This window comes from Notolepis coatsorum, assembly GCF_963971535.1.
Source record: "Notolepis coatsorum genome assembly, chromosome: 2".
NCBI classification, from domain to species: Eukaryota; Metazoa; Chordata; class Actinopteri; order Aulopiformes; family Paralepididae; genus Notolepis; species Notolepis coatsorum.
In genome coordinates, this window is record NC_140166.1 from 86,165,403 (window position 1) to 86,184,183 (window position 18,781).

An 18,781-nucleotide genomic window follows, 5' to 3' on the forward strand; every position below is an offset into this window, starting at 1 on the left:
ATCTGTTATATAAATGCAGACCACTACCGCCACCAAACTATCAATTTACCAAATTTTTTTGCAATTACCTGAGACATACAAATGCCTCTATGTAAGGTTGTAGGTGGTGTGGGGATGGCTGAATTAAGCAGCCCTGGTGAAGCTAATTACACCTGGGAGCAGGGCTGGCCGTGCACCTGTTTAAGTATGCATTCAAGTAACTGCTGCACTCGGGTTAAATGGGCCCTCTGCACGCACGCACACACACACACACACACACACACACACACACACACACACACACACACACACAGACAGACAGACAGACAGACAGACAGACAGACAGACAGACAGACAGACAGACAGACAGACAGACAGACAGACAGACAGACAGACAGACAGACACACAGACACACACACACACACACACACACACACACACACACACACACATACACAGACAGAGACAGACACACAGACACACAGACACACACACACAAATGAAGTGCTCTGGCTTGTCATCGAATGTGTGTCTGAGAAAAACACTTGGATTTCAGAGCAACTGATTTCCGAGTAACATTAGGGGTCACTTTCTTCACACGGTTGATATTTGTTAGGAAGAAAACGTCTCATTTGGTAAAAACATATATTATTTGCTCGTTCTTCTCCATTTAGCCTCATTAATCCACTATTCTCTGACTTCTCCATATTCTTCTCTTCTCTCAGGTGACCAGCTCCCCAGTTTCCATGGATATGAATGGCCTATCAGTGCCCACAGAGTTCCTGTCGCGTCACAACTCTGATGGCGTAATCACCTTCGTCGACCCCCGCTGCATCAACGTAATTGGCTACCAGCCTCAGGTGAGTTTAAATCTCAACGTTTAACGCATAGAGAAATAATGCGGAAAAAACAATTGCACATCACTGTCATCGTAATTTACTCAGTAACGGACACAATATTCCTGACATGCAAATGGTCCTTGTAGAGGTGGAGCAATCTTCCATTTACTTGGTTATGTACTTTTAGGTGAATTTTCAGAAAATATGGCTAGGGCTTAAGAGGTTACAGTAAAAGTCTAAAATCTTATTTGCACAGCTACAGTATTACATTTTTGGGGCAGGGGTCCGGCTGTCGGGAGATTAAATAATATTAAATACCTGTATATGAAATGGTTTTGTATTGGAAACCGGAAGCTTTTGGTGCGTCTGGCGAGAGCTGGTATGGAACGTGGAAATTGGCACTGCAAGTGCAGCCGCCAGTTCAGTATCAGTGTTGTTTTTTTTGGTAGCATGGTTGTGACATTGGTATTCAATTTAGCTCCAAGTGGTATTAAAATGGTCTTAAAAACTCTTAAATGTAACTTGTTGAAACCTGCAGATACCTTGTGTATATAAATAAAAGAGATGAACACCTGTTGGCATTCCACGCTTGTCACAAGACGATCAGCGCTTCGGAAACTCTCCTAATCCCCCCGACGTACAGTCATATCCGATCCCGTGACGCCTGCCCACGCGAGGCCTTTGTTGAGTTGTCAAGCCTACGCGCCTGTGAGCTACTATGTGAAATATAGTTGTTGTATCTTATACTGTACATCCAATACACAGAGGAAATTCGCCTAATCCTTCCGACATGTGTTTTTATGTGGGCGTCCGGGTGACTCGGTAGACTAAATAATGTATTTGCAATGTCGTGGGTTTGAACCTGGGTCGTGCCCCATCTGTCTGTCTCTTCATCTTTCTGGTATTACAGAAATACAGTCAAATAAATAAATAAGACATGTATCACATTGTCCCTTTGATTAATGTGCATGTCTGCGGTGTCGTTGATACAGCTTATTCCTTATGATACGGTTTGGAAATTTGCCTAATCCTCACAACAGACATCTTCTGTGTATCTAGATGCTTTGTATTCATGTGATTTTTTTGTTGTTGAATTTATCCTTTATTTATCCAGGAATGTCCCATTGAGATACAAGATCTCTTCTTCCAGGGAATCCTGACCAACACGGCACACAACAAGTTTCAACATAAAAACAAGGGCATTAAACAAAAAACATACAAATCAAATACAAACACAGAAGGCCATTTGTGCAGTGGCAAGAAGCATAATCAAATCAGCAATAGCATCAGGTAAAACAGTTACATGTTTCATGAAGGGCTAGTCGTAGCATTCACAGTAGGGAGTGCCTCTAGACAAAGTTTCACTTGCAGCGTATTCCATATAAAGGGAGCATAGTAAGAGAATGCAACATTACCAAGCTCTGACTGCATCAAAGGAACATTTAAAAGCATCCCATTTGCTGCTCGTCTGGTATTAAAAAAGCAAGTATAAAAGGACAGAAGTCTGGAGATATATAAGGGCAGCTTACCTAGCAATGACTTCAGGATAAAAATCAACATGTGTGATTGTCTTCTTTGATACAGAGAGGACCATCCTAAAGACTGATACAAAGTGCAGTGGTGGGTGCGAGAGCCTGCACCCGTTACAAAATGTATAGCAGCATGGTATGCATAATCCAGCTTTTTAAGCAGGGAGGAAGGAGCATGCATATAAATCACATCGCCATAGTCTAATACAGACAGAAAGGAACTCTGCACAATTCTCTTCCTGGCTTCAGACGGGAAACATTTCTTTAAACGGAAGAAAAAGCCTAGTTTAGCCCTAAGTTTTCTCAGTAGGTACATCAAAGGCCATCTTTTCATCAATCCATATGCCCAGATATTTGTAGAATGCTACTTTGTCAAGGCATGTCCCTTCCAGTGTCAGAATCGGAGGGACAACTGTATTAGCTCGAAAGCGAGAAAAGGTCATGTACTTGGTCTTTTTTGCATTAAGGACCAGTCTTAGCCTTAGCAAGGAGTGTTGCAGTGTATTAAAAGCATCCTGTAGAACAGGGGTGTCAAACTCATTTTCACAGAGGGCCACATCAGCATTATGGTTGCCCTCAAAGGGCCAAAGACCGTATAAATGTTAATGTAATGTAAAATAAATGTAGCTACACATTTACATATTGTTAAACATGGTGTTTCTGTATTTATTACTTATTCAAGTTATACATATTGCATATTCATTTGCATAAATGTAAAAATATATGTTAGCTTATGTTATTTTAACAAATAATTTTAGTTTATCAGAACCCCATATTACTCCACCAATCAATGATCAAACCATTCAAGTAAATAACAAAGAAGAATATCATCAAATACAAGCTATGACATTAAGTTTGTTCAAAACCTTTTTGTCACAGTCAAGAGGGGCAGAACTAACAACTGTGAGCTGCAAAGAACGCGTGGGACAGATGTAGCAGATGTTACAAAAACAAATGGCTGCACACAACCTTGCAGAGGCCATACATCCAACTAATGGAAGATAGTTTCATTAACTTTAATGAACAGATTGCAGAATGGGTACAGTACAGTACAGCTCAATACACACAATTGTTAAGGGGATGCAGACCAGAGAAAGACTTTCGACTTGTTTACATCAGGGTCCCCCATTTTCAATTCGTAATGAAATTGCTATTATGTGTCTGCATGAACACACAACTGTAACTGTACTCAAAAATAACAAAATAAGGGTTGTCTCAGTTCACAACTATATTGGTCAAGTTTTGGGTGGGACTTGTTTGCGTCCCTACAGCTTCTTATTCAATTGAGCGAGATGCTCGGTTATGTCACACAGCCAGTTTGCATCTGACAGTTCAGACAATATTTCTTCAACCCTTTGTTACCTATTCCGCCTGGATCTTTTTTGTATTTTGGGCTGTAAAATTGTCAAAGAATGTCTGTTTTTGGCTTTTTTCCTTTGTTACCTCAGATGTTCAACATACATGTATGTGTAAGAATGTGTAATAACTAAGGCTGTCAAAGTTAAAGCTTTATTAACGCATTAACCCACAATTATTTTAACACTGCTATTTTTTAACCCAATATTAATGTAAAAAAAAAAAAAAAAAAAAAAAAAAAAATTTTACCTGAGCTCTTGGGGGGCCACATCAAATGACGTGGCGGGCCGGATTTGGCCCGCGGGCCGTGAGTTTGACACCTATGCTGTAGAAGCTCTATGGCCTGAGTTAAAGAGGAAGCAAGACAGGAGCCAAAATAGAACCTTGTGGAACACCTTTGTTTACAGTAAGAGCAGCTGAGGTATAATATTCTACTGAGACACACTGAGTTCTTTCAGATAGATCGTTTTTAAACCAGCACAAAGCCGTTTTACCATGTCTCTGGGCCTGATGATACATCTTCTGTGTATCTTGAATGTCTCTGAGCCTGATGGTACATCTTCTGTGTATCTTGAATGTCTCTGGGGCTGCTTGAGTATGGACTTATCTGTATGAATGCTGACATATTCCTGCTCTATAGTGAGATCCACTGATGAGACAGGGTTTGGTATGATACCTTTCTGATACAATTCCTTTTGATGTCCTAAGGTAAATTATCTTTGAGAAGCTGTCCTAAAGGTAAATGATCTTTGAAAAGCTGTCCTAAAGGTAAATTATCTTTGAAAAGCTGACCTAAAGGTAAATGATCTTTGAAAAGCTGTCCTTAACTCATTCACTGCCAGCTATTATCCTTATCCTGTTCTAGCTAGGCCACACTTTAACACTTTGATTACCGGCGATGCAGTGCGCCTTACCGCCGTTGAATGCCAGCACCCACTTCAATGATAGCGTTGTGAACGCATAATCTCTGTCTTAAATTATGTGTCTAATCTGCTCGTCGTTTATCAATGACTTGTTTGCAGTCAACATTGTCGAGACGGATTGTTTCTTAAAGCCCAACCTCCAGGTTAAACCCTACTGATCAATTATGGGTAGTTTACATCATTGGTATATAATTTCATTATTTATTTTTTTCCATTTGACACCGGAAATGCCACCCTGAAAGAGTTAAAAAGGTCCACGCACGAATAACATGCACGCGCGAATCAAAAAAGCTTATCAAACGCCGACGTCACTACAGTTGCATATTAATGAGCCGAATCTAAAAGCTTATCAGATGCTAGCACGGCCGTGACGTCACTTCAGGAAATGCCTTGCCCGTCCGGGTCATAGTACTAGTTCAATGGTGGCCCACTCGGTGCATCACAGTTAGCCTATTATAGCTCCGCCGTCCCTGCTACAGGCAGTCGGGACCACTACACTGACGTTAGCCTATGGTTCTCTCCTCTTTGTGTGCCCCCGTCCTCGCGGGTGTCCTGCGGAGGAGCTTGTGGACGCGACAACAGCGGCGGCCGTTGTTAGCTCATAGCTATCGTGTACCACTAGCCTTTACGGGCTCGAGTACGGCTACAGGCTGCCACCATTGTCGCCGTTGTCGCGTCCATGGGCTCCCCGGCAGGGTACCCGTGGGGACGGGGTGTACAGAGAGGAGAGAACCATTTTGGGTCGGCCGTTCATGCCGGCCAGCGAGCCGGTTGTCGGGATATTTTGTTAGCACAATAGCTACCAAGCTAAGCTATGTTAGCTACTAACGTTATAAACACAATATGTGTACAACGACACAATGATTTACATTATTACAAAAATGGTAACGTGGTTGTGGCTTTAGAGATGGGTGGCTATAATCACGGAGCAATAGTGTTAGGTGAAACATACATTTTCATTCGGCTAGTAGTAGCAAGCATATATCAGTGCCTGCCACTAGCTGTGTGTGACTCTCAGCGCCCCCTGGTGAGCCCCCTGGTGCCCTGCACCTGTTGTGACGATCATTTCGATTACACACGCACGTTATGAACCATTGATTAAAATATGCACGTGCGTGGTGATTGTGTTGGGCAGACAAAATGTTTGATAAAAACGCTAAAACTGGGTCAATTTCAATACTTTTTTTTCCATTCTTCATGAAAGTCACTGTTGGCCTAGTCCACATTGTTTATTGAACAAAAATACAACGTGAAGGTTGACCTTTAATCGGTTCATTTCCGTTTTATAGCATTTTGAAAAGCCCTAGTTTTTCAGGAAAATATAAAGATTCCGTGATAAACGGCATTTACTGGAATATTCTGGCATACACAAAAAACATTGTAATTTTTTGGCCTATTTATGAATAGTTTTCAAATAAACGCTAGATTATCGATAGTATATGTGTACTTATGCATGCTAGAGAAGTGATCTGAAAAATATATTCTCTCATTTCCTGATCAGTGAGCACACACTCACAGCCACACACACACATAGGGCACACGTTGATATATAGGTCAAATTACCAAGGTCAAGATCCGATTACCCCAAGACTGGTAAAATAAATTGCTTACCTCATATCAGATGTTCTCCAAAAAGATTATTCCAATTCCTGATCGCCATTCCAAATATCGATCGCGTTTATTGATTCAGCGTTGGGTACTGGAAATACATAATCCACGCTGTTCTGAGGGTCGGCGATCAACTTGGATCTCTTCAGATGCCTCGTCGGAAAAGTAACATGAGGAGGCTGGACCGCCCCCCCCCCCCCCCCCCCCCCCATTAGTCTAAACCAATGGGCTTCAGTTACACAGGGAGAGACGATAGGGGGCGGTATTTTCCCAATTGAGCTCAGAGAGAGTCTGCAACACTAGCGTGAGGCTCGATTGATGAAATATGAATTCAAATCGCTAATAAAAAAAAATACGACAAACAAACTCTCCCTGTGTAACTGCACCCCATTACTTTACACTGACGAAGGGGGGCGGGGTGGCCAGTTTCCTCATTTTACTTTTCCCTCAAGCCAACTGAAGAATCCATTGTGCTCGCCGGCCCGGAAAACGCGTGGATTATGTATTTACAGTACACAACACTGTAATCAATAAGCGTGATCGATATTTGGAATGGCGATCAGGAATTGGAATAATCTTTTTGGATAACATCTGATCTCGGGTAAGGAATTTATTTTACCAGTCTTAGGATAATCAGAGCTATTTTCACAGAGATATAAGCGTTTGCCCTATGTGTGTGTGTGTGACTGTGTGTGCGTGTGTGTGTGTGTGTGCGATCAGGAAATGAGAGAATCAATATTTCAGCCCGCCTCTATAGCGTGCATAAGTACACATATACTATCGATAATCTAGCGTTTATTTGAAAACTATTCATAAATAGGCCGAAAAATGACAACGTGTTTGTGTATTCCAGAATATTCCCGTAAATGCCTTTTATCACGGAATCTATATATTTTCCTTGAAAACTAGGGCTTTTCAAAATGCTATAAAACGGAAATGAACCGATTAAAAAACAATCCGTTTTGACAATGTTGACTGCAAACAAGTCATTGGTAAGCGACGGCCAAATTAGACACATAGCCATAATTTAAAACAGAGATTATGCGTTCACAACGCTATCATTGAAGTGGATGGTGGCATTTAACCATGCTTTCCCATGTTAATGGCCGGTACTGAAAGTGTTCAAGTGTTCTCAGATTGAATCCTTATGTTTCGCAAATGTCCCATAGCTTCGCAGGGTTTTACAGTGGCAAATGTACGTGTGAGTTATTTGGCAGGCCGGGAGATGCTGGGGTGGAGGGGGGCAGTGGGGGTGAAAGAGTGAGCTGTGGTCTAGAATGGTATGTTAAGAGATTCTTCATTGGCCGATCTCTTCCTTAAAGGGGAACTATTTTACTATTTCTTTCACTATTTGGGCACTTTTACACAATTCCTGTGAGTCTATGGAACACCTCTGTAATATATATTTTTTTTTTATTCATTGTATTGTATTTCTAATCAAGTCCTCAAAAACAGCATTTTTCTACCTCAAGATCTCGAGCTGTTTTGAGCCTGGGCTCCTAAACCACTGTGTGGCCTGCGCCGCCTCTTGAACATTAACATGCAGCAGTGACTATATGACATCACATATAGGCACATTTTCAAACGACTCAGTTCAGTGAGGGTGAATATTGTGAGAGGAGAATTGGAAGAATGCACCAATATGAGAATTTTGAGACATAGATCATATTAATATAAGTTCACATAGCTAGGAAACAATGCTAAACACTCAAAAAGGCCATTTATAAGATAGTTCCCCTTTAACACATTCAGTGCCAGGGATTAGACGGGATCCCGTTGTAGCAATGCCACGCTTTAAAGATAGGAGTGCGTCACCTTGTTTGTAGAGCTATATATATATTCTATATTATAGTTATGGATACAATACTATGGCCCATTTGACATCAACTATCTATCGTTCAATATGTGAAAAAGAATAAATGTTTTCATCCATACGTTCCCGTGTTATACCGTGGTGAATATAAGTATAGTTTTAGAGTGGTCTGGGGTAATTCCCCAAAGGCTGAGTTATAGTCTTATACGTGAATTCTACTATAAGCGTTGCCGTTTTTTGCCTGGACACGCTACTATTCCCAAACCAAATGTTTATAATAGGTATTATGTTTCATCATGAATGCATGAAAGGGGGGGGTCATTTCTGAGTATTTGATTGCCAGTAACGGCATTCGTATTGAACACTAAAAACGCTGATCAGTTGGATCGGTATAAAAACATTGCACGATCAAGCCAGAATTGACGTCAGATAGTCCTTACCTGTGATTGGGAGTATTCCAAAAATAATATTTCAATTGTTTGATCGCCATCTGGTCCATCCGATGTCCATTTGGTCCACGACATAACCCACCACAACATATGAATCGGGGGCATTTGACGCGCTTCAATGCAACCGGGAGAACCGCTCCACTCGCCAGAAAACTGCGCCCGGAGACATTTGAGTGTAACACAGGGCAAGATATAAGGTTTCAAAGGGTGCTCAATATCGCCGTCTAGCTGGATGCGAACGGTATTGCACTTTGGCGATCTCAGACACATTCCCTATGGTAACACCAAGGTCCCTGGATGAATAATGAATAAAAATATCGAAGAAACGGAAAAACTATCCAAAAATAACTTTTTACGTTTTTTGGCACTCAAAGTGTTAAGCAAGTGGTCTGTAAACAAGCCTCTTTGTTTCAGTTAGAATTTCTTTCAGGATTTAAGAGTACTAGTGGAGTGCCTGTTCAGCACGTAGCTGTTCAGAGTGCATGCCCGTTCAGAGTGCATGCCCATTCAGTTTGAAAAGCTGTCCTAAAGGTAACTTATCTTTGAAAAGCTGTCCTAAAGCTAAAGTCAGTTTGTAAAGCTGTCCTAAAGGTAAATTATCTTTGAAAAGCTGTCCTAAAGGTAAATTATCTTTGAAAAGCTGTCCTAAAGGTCAATTCCTTTTGGAAAGCTGTCCTAAAGGTCAATTCCATTTGAAAAGCTTACCTAAAGGTAACTTGTCTTTGAAAAGCTGTCCTAAAGGTCAATTCCCTTTGAAAAGCTTACCTAAAGGTAACTTGTCTTTGAAAAGCTGTCCTAAAGGTCAATTCCCTTTGAAAAGCTGACCTAAAGGTAACTTGTCTTTGAAAAGCTGTCCTAAAGGTCAATTCCCTTTGAAAAGCTGTCCTAAAGGTCAATTCCCTTTGAAAAGCTGACCTAAAGGCCAATTCCCTTTGAAAAGCTGTCCTAAAGGTCAATTCCCTTTGAAAAGCTGTCCTAAAGGTCAATTCCCTTTGAAAAGCTGACCTAAAGGCCAATTCTCTTTGAAAAGCCAGCACAAAAACAGTGCAACCCCCACCGACCTGCAACCACCACCACATCAGGACTGCTTGCTACAGTACTAAGCAAGCTATCCAGCAGTTCCTGCTATGCGATGATAAAAATAAATAAATAGTAGCAGTGCTCCACACTTGTGAGGGTTTCTCTCTCCTGCCAGAGGACAGAGCAGCGCTGCCAACAGTGGCGCCTGGGAACCAGATTAGAGACGCTTCACAGCACTTTCTTTCTAGGAAATTGTATTCGGCCCATTCGGATGCAATTTAATTATATCTGAGGGGTAATTTTACGATAACGTGTTTACTACGAGGAATGACATGTCAATTGTTCAACGTGATCATCTAGTCAAAAGGAATGAGCAGAAATGGATGAGATTTTACTAAAGGGTTCCATCATTTGTAACACATTCCTACAGCCATGGAAGTTGAAGAAAGAGCTGGTCAACTTCAGATTCAACATAGGGATCATCCATAGGTGCGGTGGTGTAGTGGTTAGCACTGTTGCCTCACAGCAAGAAGGCCCTGGGTTCAAACCCCAGCAGGGGGCGTGTGGAGTTTGCATGTTCTTTCTCCGCGTTTGCGTGGGTTTCCTTTAGGTACTAAAGCATTACATCACGCACAGTAGTGGGTTATGAGAATTAGACCATGCCTAGGGGTAATCAATCAATCAATTCGCGCGATTTTTATTTTGTTCCACAATGACTCATGACCCACTAATTACATAATCCAACATTGTGTAAGAAACTAACACATTCGCCGTGACAGAATCATTTTTGATTTAGTCTTTATGACCCTATCAACATATCCATTCGTAACGTTTACTGTCCGCCATCTTGCTTGCATTTCTAAAAACTCGCACAGCGGAGTGATAGAAATTCAGTTGTGGGCGGGTCCTGGGACCAAGAGCGTGGGGTTATGACAAATAACCACGTGTAACTTGACTGTTTCAGCCAATCAGAATCGAGAAATTTGCATGCCATTGTATAATCCGGTTTACTCCTACTCCAGAAGACACCTTAAGTTTCCTGACCATTGCCCTTGGCCAAGGTACTGGAGTTGGTCCCCGGGTGCCGCACTGGGTGGCTGCCCCACTGCTGCTAAATAATAATATATATATAAATATATATAGTTAGGATGGGTCAAATGCAGAGGATGAATTTCCCCCAAGGATTAATAAAGGTTCAATTTAACTTACCATTATCGTTTTCATTCAGAGTCGGCCAATCAGTGTATGTCTCTCTCTCTCTCTCTCTCTCTCTCTCTCTCTCTCTCTCTCTCTCTCTCTCTCTCTCTCTCTCTCTCTCTCTCTCTCTCTCTCTCTCTCTCTCTCTCTCTCTCTCTCACTGTTCACCTCTGTCCCCATCAACTGGTACAGTGCTGTGCTTTATACTCAGTAGACAGACTGTAGCTAAAGTGGACAGGGCGCTTATGGAGGACGTTGAAACTGAATTCAAACTCTGGCTCAGCACAGTTAACCCCTGTGAGTGATATATACGTTCCTAGATGTTTTCCGTATGCTCCGGTCGCCACGGCCCACTGTACAGCGAGACTTATTGCGGTGACAGCAGAGTGAAGGGGGATGGGTTGAAGGAAGGGTCTGTGGTTTAGATGAAAGCCTTCGGGGAGCCGTGGGAGAAGCGTCTACTCCGAGCCTGGCTTCATCGCATCTCCGAGAGATGGTTCAATCTCAGGGAATCTGGCCCATTCTTTACCGTAACTGGTGAACAATTGAATCCCACTCTTCAATCAATGTATCAACATTTCACGTAAAATGTTACTTTATTTGGGGTTGTTTTGTTTTCGATTATTAATGTGTTCTCAGATTGAATCCTTAATGTTTCGCAGATGTCCCATATCTTTGCAGGGTTTTACAGTGTCAACTGTATGTGTGAGTTATTTGACAGGCTGGGGGATGCTGGCGTGGAGGGGGGCAGTGGGGGTGAAAGAGTGAGCTGTGGTCTAGAATGGTATGTTAAGAGATTCAACGAACACGCTTAATGAGTCCTATTGTTCAGACAGCAGAGAATGTGTGTGTGCGCTCACTGGAAAGAGAAAAAGACAATTGTAGCAAAGTGATTTGACCTTGTATGTAGATTTCTTCAAGTTTCAAGTACTGAGGTATGGGTTGTAGTGCAAATTCTTTGCCAATAAATATAAAGTGTGTTTAGGTGTTCTAAAGTGTGCGACGACCAGAACCTGCCGATTCCTCCTGAGCAACGTCAGAAGGATCCGCCCCTTCCTGACAAAAGAAGCCACCCAACTCCTCGTCCAATCAACAGTCATCTCCCGCCTCGACTACTGCAATGCACTGCTCGCTGGCCTCCCGGCCACTGCCACTAAGCCTCTTCAACTCATTCAGAACGCAGCGGCCCGCCTGATCTCAAACCTACCGAAGTCGGCCCATGTCACCCCACTTCTTAGGGACCTGCACTGGCTCCCCATTGCTGCACGAATCCGCTTCAAGGCCCTCGACCTAGCATACCGTGCGGCAAAGGGAACCGCTCCCGCCTACCTCCGGTCAATGGTCTCTAACTACACACCCTCAAGACCCCTACGCTCTGCATCTTCTGGCCGCCTCAGACCTACTCCTATCCAAGCTCCGGGAGGGTCATCAAAGAGAAGTCGCCTATTCTCAGTCCTTGCCCCACAATGGTGGAATGAACTACCCACCCCAGTTAGGACAGCCGAATCACGTCCAATCTTTCGCCGTCGACTAAAGACGCACTTCTTCAACCATTATCTGAATTAAAAAAATATATATATATAAAAAAAATCTAACCCTAATTAACCGTACTGTCATGCACTTGTCCTAATAAACTAACCTACACTGTAGCACTCAACACTTTGATGAACATTGTTGCTCAGCTGATAGAGTTGTGCCCTTCCTGATGGCTTGTCGTACAGAACTTGTAAGTCGCTTTGGATAAAAGCGTCAGCTAAATGACTAAATGTAAATGTAAATGTAAGTGGGTGCTGCAGTGAGTTGTTTGTTTAAAGTGAGTGTGTGCGTGTGTGCTGTGAGTGCATCTGTTGGTTGTTGTATAGTGCTATTGTTCGTTGAGCAACCTGATGGCCTGGGGATAGAAGCTTCTTCTGAGTCTTTCTGTGCTTGCCATGAGACTCCGGTATCGCTTGCCTGACCGCAGCAGTTCAAAGAGGCAGATCAAGTCCTATTGTATTGGCAGATGATTTGATGTGAGTTTGGTGTGAGTGCATCTGATGGTTGTTGTATAGTGTTATTGTTCGTTGAGCAACCTGATGGCCTGGGGATAGAAGCTTCTTCTGAGTCTTTCTGTGCTTGCCATGAGACTCCGGTATCGCTTGCCTGACCGCAGCAGTTCAAAGAGACAGATCAAGCCCTATTGTATTGGCAGATGATTTAATACATTTCAATACATTGGCCTTGTTTCACGACTGTATGACTTATTAAAGGTTTATGTACATGAAGCAAGTGGTCTGTAAACAAGCCTCTTTGTTTCAGTTGGAATTTTTTTTCAGGATTTAAGAGTACTAGTGGAGTGCCCGTTCAGAGTGCATGCCCATCAGAGTGCATGCCGTTTGGAATGTGTGCCCATTCAGAGTGCATGCCCAATAAATACCAGGCCACACACAATAGCCCAAATCACAAAATCTGTAATTATCAATTGTCATTTCAAAATATATTTAGAACAACAACAAGCAAACTGATAAGCAAACAAATAAACAAGATCATAATTAAAATAATAATAATGATTCAAGTGAAAGAAAAATAAATCTTTCTTTCTCTCTCAATCACCATGACTACATATTAAGAAATAATTATTCCTAAGTGCAAATGGGACAGGGTGGCTCTGCCCGCTCTTGTGTTTATGGTTTCGGCCTATCGGCTTCTCACCACATTGGCCCCTCCTCTCATCAGCTGTTCAAATGATCTGCTTCCTTGATTGATGGTCAAACACAGCGTGCGAGACCCTCTCTGTTGATTGGCTGAATGCTGTAATGTATATCTGGTGTTTGCCGCGGGGCCCGGACACGGACAGATGGCACAACATCAATTCATCTCCTGCACTTGTCTCTGAGCCGTGAGCCAATGTTTTGCTAGCTCTGACGGTCATCTATTTCATAACACATAACGTGAAGAGCGTTCCCTCGTTGTCTAGCACCAGAAACACCCAGACCGTGGAAGCCCCACAACGCGGCGGGTGCAGCGGCCAGTCTGCTTTTGCCGTCGGTGTTAACAGATTAGAACGTTCAGAACGTCTGTTTTCTCTGCGAGTCGCGAGTGAATGGGACATATACCAGATACATAAATTCATATTATATTATTATTATTATTGTTTGCTGGTTGCCAACTCACAGATGGTATGAGGGGAGAAGGAGGGAACGCAGAGAAACACAAGCACACATAGATACGGGTGAGGTTGTGGGAGTGGAGAGACAGAGAAAAGGGATGGAGACAGCACAAGGTGATAGAGAGATACAGACTCTCTCTGGACTGTCCTGGCGCTCTTGAGACAGGTACAATGTATGGACCAATCTAATATAGATGTGATGTAAGACAACTGTTTTTCAATGAGAGATATGTGTAGATAAGGGCTCTTTTCACGTCTCTCAGACAGAGACAACCACCCAGCTCTTTCATACAGGATGCAATGATGAGTGCTATAAACATCACCAGTAATACACCTAAGAGCAAAATGATGATTATATATTATATTATTTTTGTAATTATTATTATATTATATATTGTTATTTATGTGTATTGGTATATAAAAACACCATTATTAATTGATGATCTACATGTGATTATAAAGAGCAGCGGAGCAGGCGGCTGGGTGGCGCAGCGGACATTGCGCTCGTCACCAACGCAAGAGACACCGGGTTCGACTCCGGCTGTCCTGATGTGAACAACCAGGCTACTTCCCGCTCGGCTATTCATTTACTTTCAGTTACGGTTCTGTCTTCCCACGATCATCAAGATAATCGAGATAAAACGCGTGTCTTATTGTGTCGCATGCCGCGTTGCTCTCATTTTGTCTTGTGTTGTAAATGCAGTGCACCCTTCCTTCACAGCAGTGCCCCCCCCCAACCCAAACAGTCAGTAGTTTCTCCAGTTATTTTTAAACTAGTAGAAGATGACAGATAGGCAGCCTTTGGTCAAGAAGAAAGGTCAAATAAATGATAAGCTCTTATAGAGTGAAATATACACTGTGATATTTGTGGAGTACACAGACTACGGTATAAACAAGACTACTGTGAGTATACCCCAGGTATCATATTCAAGTTTCCAATATGGAACACGCCAACATTTTGGGAAATTAGCTTACCGTCTTCTCCAGACAGAAGATAGATACCAGTTTCCTCTCTGTGCATTCAGTAGAAACCTGGCTGCATGTTAGCCTAGCTTAGCACAATGAATGGAAGCGGACATGGCCGGTTAGCCTTCGGGGGAGGTGTTAGTTGGACAATGCCTAGGCTAACCGGCCATGTCCACTTCCATTCATTGTGCTAAGCTAGGCTAACATGCAGCCAGATAGCTTTCTACTGAACGCACAGAGAGGAAACTGGTATCTAAGGCTTAGACGATATGCCATTTGGAAGAATCGATAAATCGGCACAAAATTATCGATAAATATCTATATATTTTTTTATTATTATTATAAATAAATAGAAACATACTGTATATATTAAAAATATATATATTAAAAAAATACAATTTTAAATATTATTATCACACACACACACAAAATAACGTTAAATAATATATATATTTTTTTATTTTTAGAAACAAGTTTTAAACATCGATAATTATCGATAAATCGATAAGTGGTCTCAGCCTTACTGGTATCCATCTTCTTATCTCTCTGGAGAAGACGATAAGCTAATTTCCCAAAATGTTGGCGTGTTCTTTTAAGAGATTGTCCATGTTATTACAAAAAAGTGCAGGGTGTTTACATAACTCTAGAAGCAAAATCTTGAGTATCCTGAATATTGATGGTATATTGGTGTTCATGGGAAACTCGGTCGGCGAGTCATTTCATTGTAGGCTGAGAAAACAAGGTTTTGTGTTTTGAGTGGGAACCCCTCTGTTGATTTCCATGGAAGCAGTTCAGATCCAGCGTCTGCCACGTCGCTGCTTTCCTCGTCTCACGGCTCCTGCTGCGTCATTGAGTCACCACCAGTTCATGCTTTTATTCCTAGCTGTCGGGTTGCATTGATACAGATACTACAATCGATACCACGCTTAAACAGGGTACCCGGAATTTACCCTTTTGATTCATACAAACATGCTTGATGTCTTTTATGGAATGCTATTCAATGCTATCAACATTAGTACTAGCATACCCAACTAACGTTAATGCCATTCAGAATTTATTAACAGCTACAACACACAGTAACGTTAATACAATTACATGCATCATTCATTGTTTACAATGCACGGGTGGAGCTAGTCGAAAGGACTGGACACAGAGACAAGTTAAACATCAATTAATTTAATACAACAGGTAACGTTAGTTCGAGCTGTCTCCGACCGCACCATGGGGCTATTATATTATATACGGCTCTCTCTCCTGCCGATATTTAAAATCAGCAGCTCTTCCTCCTCTTCATCACCGACTGCTTGTGAAGCTGCATTTGCGCCGCGTGTGTCTCTTCTATCCGTTGGAAACTAGCGTCAGCTCAAAACAACGATAACACTTCCGGTCGGGGGGTTTCAAAATAAAAGAGCAACGTCTAAAACAGGAAAGACATTTATTTTGTAAATTTGTGGCACGCACTTATTTCTTGAGACGATTACGTTTTTACGGATGAAACTAAACTGAAACTAAATGAAAACGAAAAAGATCGGATCCGTCTTCGTTTGGACATGGCCTTAATGTGTTCATTCATGACCCCTAGCAGGAAAAACATGTCGATCTTGGTGACCCTGTGACCTTTCCTCTCACACCACCATATGGATTCATAGCCTGGGTCTGCTGAGATTGGCAATAATTATCTTATTTCTGTCACCTACCCAGTAAAATGTTGAATGGGGAAGTAAAGCGGAGAGATTGTTCATTATTCTAGTTCTAGATGTGTTTCTTTTGTCTCCTGTGTGAGCGAGCACCAAGCCAAACTCCTTTCATGTGTAAATGTCCTTGGAGAATAAACCCTTAGGAGGGAGACGTTAACATTTCTAAACATTCAATAGACTCAGCTAGACAGTGATGCATTTCTCAAATCATAAAACGATGGACTATACAGTTCACACCCAACCTGGCAAGTTATTACATCCTGTCATATAAAGCATAGTTAATTTAAGGGAGGCTAATACGGTGCATCTTAATGGTTTTTGTCCAATGACCCAAACATAATGGTCTAAACTTTAGACTCTAAAGTCTACGCTGTTAAGTAAAGTGAATGTATAGAATGGGTACTCAAGAGTGTATGGTACGATACTTAAAGTGGTGTTTGTGTGTTTCTGGTTGGTTGGGGGTATCATCACCAGTGATGTGGAGAGAGGGATGGCGCCTCCTGGAGCACAAATCAACCATTAGGACCAAATGTGAGGCTATTAGAAGGCTGTTAGAAAACACTTCTGAAACACATTCAAATGCGTTGTGCAAGGAAACCATATAGTATATTAGATATTGTATCTTGCCTTTAGGTGTGTGTTCTCTCCCCTGCGCTACTCTCTGTAGACCATATTTGTCTCCGATTTTTGCATTCAGATTTACAGTAATTATATTCTTTGAACTGTTTATTTTTGTCATATCGTTATATTCAGATTGAATTGTATTGCCTATATTTATGTCTTTCTACTATTACCCTGCCCATACCTGTACCTCCCCTCCCCTCCCCATGCTGCTATGACACCCAAATTTCCCCAAGGGGATCAATGAAGGAATAGCTTATATTATCTTACCACCAACTCCCCCGGTTAACATCAGTAGCTCAGCACATTTTCAAACAGTTGTCTAAAAATTTAAATGCATATTTTCATGTCGGAGCCGTGCCATTCTGACTCCTTCAGTATCTACACACAGTATCATTCTGACTCCTACAGTATCTACACACAGTACCATTCTGACTCCTACAGTATCTACACACAGTACCATTCTGACTCCTTCAGTATCTACACACAGTATCATTCTGACTCCTACAGTATCTACACACAGTATCATTCTGACTCCTACAGTATCTACAGTACCATTCTGACTCCTACAGTATCTACACACAGTATCATTCTGACTCCTACAGTATCTACACACAGTATCATTCTGACTCCTACAGTATCTACAGTACCATTCTGACTCCTACAGTATCTACAGTACCATTCTGACTCCTACAGTATCTACAGTACCATTCTGACTCCTACAGTATCTACAGTACCATTCTGACTCCTACAGTATCTACACACAGTATCATTCTGACTCCTACAGTATCTACAGTACCATTCTGACTCCTACAGTATCTACAGTATCATTCTGACTCCTTCAGTATCTACACACAGTATCATTCTGACTCCTTCAGTATCTACACACAGTATCATTCTGACTCCTTCAGTATCTACACACAGTACCATTCTGACTCCTACAGTATCTACACACAGTATCATTCTGACTCCTTCAGTATCTACACACAGTATCATTCTGACTCCTTCAGTATCTACAGTATCATTCTGACTCCTTCAGTATCTACAGTATCATTCTGACTCCTACAGTATCTACACACAGTACCATTCTGACTCCCTACAGTATCTACACACAGTACCATTCTGACTCCTACAGTATCTACACACAGTATCATTCTGACTCCTACAGTATCTACACACAGTACCATTCTGACTCCTACAGTATCTACACACAGTACCATTCTGACTCCTACAGTATCTACACACAGTATCATTCTGACTCCTACAGTATCTACACACAGTATCATTCTGACTCCTTCAGTATCTACACACAGTATCATTCTGACTCCTACAGTATCTACACACAGTACCATTCTGACTCCTACAGTATCTACAGTACCATTCTGACTCCTACAGTATCTACACACAGTACCATTCTGACTCCTTCAGTATCTACACACAGTATCATTCTGACTCCTACAGTATCTACACACAGTACCATTCTGACTCTTACAGTATCTACAGTATCATTCTGACTCCTATAGTATCTACAGTACAATTCTGACTCCTACAGTATCTACAGTACCATTCTGACTCCTACAGTATCTACAGTACCATTCTGACTCCTACAGTAAGTACAGTACCATTCTGACTCCT

General features: G+C 41.9%; 1 protein-coding gene across 3 annotated transcripts in view; it reads left to right on the forward strand.

The window, feature by feature from the left end:
- The window catches only part of arnt2 (aryl-hydrocarbon receptor nuclear translocator 2), a 376,808-nt gene that overhangs the window by 240,068 nt on the left and 117,959 nt on the right, over nucleotides 1-18,781 (forward strand). For all 3 annotated transcript variants that reach the window (XM_084307418.1, XM_084307419.1, XM_084307420.1), the window contains exon 10: nucleotides 706-840. In XM_084307418.1, the coding sequence (XP_084163544.1) occupies nucleotides 706-840 (135 nt within the window). The remainder of the gene's footprint in view (nucleotides 1-705; nucleotides 841-18,781) is intronic.